At 53.9% G+C, this 4868-nt stretch overlaps 2 protein-coding genes across 2 annotated transcripts; one reads left to right on the forward strand and one right to left on the reverse strand.

Annotated features, from left to right (window-relative positions):
• Positions 1-1076: 1076 nt before the first annotated feature.
• CSUI_007904 (uncharacterized protein) lies at positions 1077-1459 on the forward strand (the record flags this gene model as incomplete). Its single annotated transcript, XM_068068047.1, has 1 exon — positions 1077-1459. A coding segment is annotated over one exon (381 nt), but the record flags the coding sequence as incomplete, so codon positions are not given.
• A 1929-nt stretch (positions 1460-3388) lies between these two features.
• On the reverse strand, positions 3389-3893 carry CSUI_007905 (uncharacterized protein). The gene has a single exon (XM_068068048.1). The coding sequence runs from the start codon at positions 3686-3688 to the stop codon at positions 3422-3424; it is 267 nt and encodes an 88-aa protein (XP_067919981.1). The 5' UTR covers positions 3689-3893; the 3' UTR covers positions 3389-3421.
• Positions 3894-4868: the final 975 nt, after the last annotated feature.

The raw sequence follows: 4868 nt of genomic DNA on the forward strand, positions 1-4868 counted from the left end.
ACTGTAGGTTTTTGCGGGCATATTTCCTAGCACGCTCCCCTGAGGTCAACAGTGGAGCTTGGGGCTCCCTTCTACTCCGGGCGCGTATTTCATATGAAGGATGAGCTCCCCACAATGGAGCACCGGTTGGTCGGGTCCGCTGTTACCAAGGTAGGAACAGCAATACACGCTTGAAGGTAGCGTTCACACAGTATCCGCTCAAGAGTGTCCACGGGTGAAGTAAACTGTCATGAGTAGCTTTCAATCAGTGAGTCACTCCTACAAAATCTTGGTGCTCTTGGGAACTACAGCACATCCGCTGAAGTGACAGACATATGCAAGGTCCGGAAAAAGTCTTCCCGTGCCACCACTGATAATCTGGTGGTGTACGGAGCGCGCAGTTCCTGTTTCATGACTGAATGTTCAACCGTAGAAGTGTGCAGGTGTTGGCATGGGTGTCGATCCAACTTGAACGCGCGCCCGGCAAAGCAGCCTGTAGGTTGGAGCGGTGGGCGTGTTTGACAAGCCGCTCTGCCAGGCTACAGGTCGTGCAATCCGCGGAACGTGCGGTGAGCAGCGAGCCCTGCGTTTGTCCAGAAAACCAGCAACAAAAAGGACTCACCATTGATTCTTTTACGTGTGTCGCAAGAGCAGTACTGAGGCCCTACTGCAGCGACCCTAAGAAGCAACGCGACGAATCAGGCTCACTCGCTTACCCAGGTGGTTGTTACTACGCTGCTGGACTCTCGGCTCCCTAGTCTGTTGGCGCTTCCGACGTGATGCTCGTCGCTGACGGCCAGGCGCCTCCTACCCAAGCCGATCAGCCTCCGTCCCAGATCTCAGCGGTGTCCTACCACTAGTGGGTCTTTCTATGGCGAAATTCTCTGCGTGTGTGTATTGCTTTCCGGGAATAGGCGCGTCGCTCCGCATTTCCAACTTCGTTCCAATCATTGTATACTCCGCCACTGGGACAGCGGATGCGTCAGACGTGTCGAAAGGCTCACGTACCGCAAGCAGCCTGTGATTAAGAAGAGTCGCTTCCCTTTTTATGAGCAATGGAAGTCAACGCTGGGAGTATCTTCAGAAGGACCTCTTCGCGAGAGCTGCTGTGGTGGCTCGCAGCGGGGTTTGCACTGTGTCTCTGCTCCGCTTGCAGCTGTAATAGCTCTCAAACACCGAGCAGGACGGAGAGCGAAGATCCGTTTCCTCTCCTTTCAACCGTCGAGAGCGCCGCTGAGGGGCAATACGGGATAACGCCTGCCGCGCGCGCTGGTGGAGGTGTAGCCGACGAGCAAGGCGCCTTGGGTATTGTCGAGCCCATGGCTGGAACTGTAGCTGAGGAGAAAGGCGCGATAAGGGCAGCCGAGTATCCGGGCGGTAGTGTCTCAGCGGAGGAAGATTCGGAACCGACTACTCAGCGGAGGGCCAAAGCTGGTCCTTCGCCCTGGTGGGTGGTCCTGGGACTGGTGCTTTCTTTGGGTGGGGCTCTTTGGGTCGGAAAAACTGCACATACTCACCGAGCAAGTCTTCCATCCAGTCGCTATGTTGTGTTCCCGAGACAAAACGCGAAGTATTACCATTATCTTCCTGGTGTGGGCGTCGCTGCGCTCGGAGCGTACTGTCTAGCGCGGTACTTCCGCGCTTTACGGGGGCGCAAAACAAAGCCCGCGAAGTAAAGCATCCATCTTCTTTGGGGATGTCAGGGAGGAAGAGCTTTTGTTTGTGAGAAGTCGCAGGCATTAAGCACGGCAGTGTAGTTGTCTGTGACACAAACACGCGCCAGCCCCTGCGTTTCCTGCACGCAATGATTTGGTCCAGGCCCCTTTGTTCGGCCAGCTCACATGTAACAATGAAGTATCATCCCGCGGAAGAGGTGTCCCACCAATCTGTATGCTAGATCAGAACCTGGCTACGTCAACTGTAAGCCATGTTAGAGTGGGACTCGCCATCGAGCAATTTTCTTCGAGGAACCCGCGCGAGCGCCGCTGCTTCGTATGCCTAGTGAGCGATATACGGCTCTCTAGGGCGGCCGGTGCAACCGAGATATCGACTTCTTTGGATTGCGTCCTATGCCATGTAGCGCCCTTTAGGATTGATGGCAAACCGACTCGTTAAACTGAGTAGTCGTGCACCTCGAGCACGCGACGGAAGAAATGTAGCTCGTAGGCATTCCCGTTTGTTTCTAATCAGATTTGCCCCGCTCGTTTCTTTTGAGACTGCTTTTCCATCGGCAATCCAATGGATTTGCAGGGAGGACTACCTGCGGCCCCAGTTTCCAGCTTTTTTCATCGTCGAGGTAAGACGGACACCGAGGCGACGGGCTGTGCAGTTGGAACTCCACCCTGTACAGATGTGAGGTAATAGAGCACGGAGCTCGGAACTTTAAGAAAACAGGTGGGCCCCTGGTAACGTCACCCGACCAAGGAGTACAAAAACACAGTACACTACGAAGACCGAAACCCTAGAGAGGCACACCTCGCTGTTCGAGCCGGTTGTGTTGCACGCACAAGCGGCGCTGTCATGCCAAGACTGACCTATGCTCGTCTACAAACGGAGTACCGACCCCCCGAACACCTAGAAAGCAACTTGTACTTGCTGACGCTTACCAGTCTACCGCATGAGACAAGTCTGCCCTTCCCACTGACACTTGTCGTGCCCCTCCGGCTATGGAAAGGGAAGGCACGTTGGACACTTATCCGTGACTGCTCATATCGATGTTTGAATGCCTGCTCGAGCAAATACTGCTGAGTGACATGCTGCCTGCCCAGCGTGGGTCCATCCTGCCAGGTAACGCTTCCCGCAGCAAGACAATGTTACCTCCCTTCCTTCGTGGTCTCAGCCTCAGCGTTCCAACGGTTTGGTCTCTCGTTCCCGCGGTGCTGTGGTTCTTACGAAGCGCTAGCTACGCACGACGCCCCCATTCCGGAGTGAAAAAACGAGAACTCCAGCACGCTGCGCATCATCATCAAACGCTGCCGGCTCTGCGGATGACTGCTGCTGTTACACGACGAGACCGCTAGGTTTGCATGCCGCTCTTCGAAACACACTCCCACCTACCTTGTGCACCGACCACGACCGCGCGTTCATCCACGCCAGACTCACAGTTCGTCACAAGCATCGGCTGACCACCATGTGCTGCCCAGACGAGGTTCCGTAAGTTGCATGACCGACATCACTGAACGTGACCCCCTCCCCGCTGGCTGTCATAACCAGTTCAACGAGGCTGCCACTCCTCCGGGCACAGCAGTCCAACAGCAGGACACATTCGATGTAGACAGCTTATAACTTGGTCACAAGTTTCGCCTGCCTCCAGCTTCCCTAGCACACACACCTACACGTACACAGGTGGCCACTCATCATGATATCGTGAAAGCAGTCAGCAGATGCACGCTCTAGACTCACATCGGACCGCCAGGCACACGAAGCGTGTACGAACATGCCATCAGTATAGAAAAAGCGGGAGAGTGTGCGCAGGCCAGATACCAGCAGCAACACCCTGTTTCAACTCCTCCGTGTAAGCAAACGCTTTGTAATCATCGTAAGCTGACGCGGCAATTTTCATGTCGTCCCACACTTTTGCATGGGTTTCAGGGTTCGTGCGTAGTTCGACATAGTTCCGTCGAAGCTGGTCAAGAGCGGCAATACTACGATTGTGAAACCCGTATCGTCCACTGTACGTCTTCACACGGTCCAAGAGCGTTGTGTACATGTAGTCTTGAAGCTTCTCATCATCAGGGAACCCTCCGTTTTGCAACTGAAGTCCGAAATCGTCCAAGTACTCAACCTCCTTCCAGTGCAGCCTCCTTAGCCGTTCAAGTATAACCAGGAAGTCATCTATATGCTTCAGCAACTGATTCCTTTTCGAAGAATCTTCCCCTTTATCTTTAACTGGTAAAGCATCGCGAATTTGCTGCTTCAACTCAGCAAGCTCGACCCATTTATGTTTCCGTAGTCCACTCATCACTGCCAACGTCGCCCGGAGTGTATTCAAGTTTTCGTGTGTTAAACTCTCGTTTCCGCTGTCAATTTTGTCGAGCCACTTGAACAAAGTATTGATGGCGTCTTTAGTGACTTCTCTTTCCGAGTCCTTAAAAGCTTCGAGCACCCGGTCTTGATCGAAATTGACTTTGCTACCACCGTACAGAACTAACGCATCAGTCAGAAGCCGACCACGGCTCAACGTCCCCTCATGCTGCCGTTTTTGTTCTTCCCATTTCCTCTTTGGTTCGGTGTACTGAAGCTGCATTTCCCGTATTCGGTTCTCCATGTCTCGGATCTCGTCCAGCTCCTTCTCCACCCGTTTTCTTTCCCGCTCCATTCTAGCCAGGTCTTCGCTCACATCCGCCATCCTGCCTTAAGCCACGAAAGAGACGTCTTTGGCGGGCCTGATGAAACACAAAGGCGCTTGCTAAACGGAGAGGCGTGACGCCTCAACTAACGAGAGAGAAACCTTTGGACAAGCACCCTACCGAAATCGATGTTTCTGAAAAGCGGTCGATTTCCCGCGCACACAAAAAACAATGTGATCTTCCGCCGGCCTGCATCCACCTTCCGCAAGTGGCTGATGAGCGCTCTCCGGTATCGACACCTAAAATGAAGCAACACGCTGGACCGTTCGCGGCATGAGAAGATGAGTCATGACAACCAGTCACAACCACAGCGCCGGTTAGCTGGAGCTCGGTGCATTTGAAATGGATGCTACACGCGGTGCAAGCAGGTGCTTGCTTGTTTTTGAGGCGTAAGCAAGCAATCCGCGCACCGCTTGTTCTCGCTGCCGCAGGCGGTTCGTCATCCAACTGCTGCCCGCTTGGGGCTGTTGCTGTCGCTAGGTTGCACACCACAATTCCTTCTACGAACACAACAGGTGGTAAGACTCCTGGCTGGCCTCT

The sequence above is a fragment of the Cystoisospora suis genome (assembly GCF_002600585.1).
Source record: "Cystoisospora suis strain Wien I chromosome Unknown contig_4278, whole genome shotgun sequence".
NCBI classification, from domain to species: Eukaryota; Apicomplexa; class Conoidasida; order Eucoccidiorida; family Sarcocystidae; genus Cystoisospora; species Cystoisospora suis.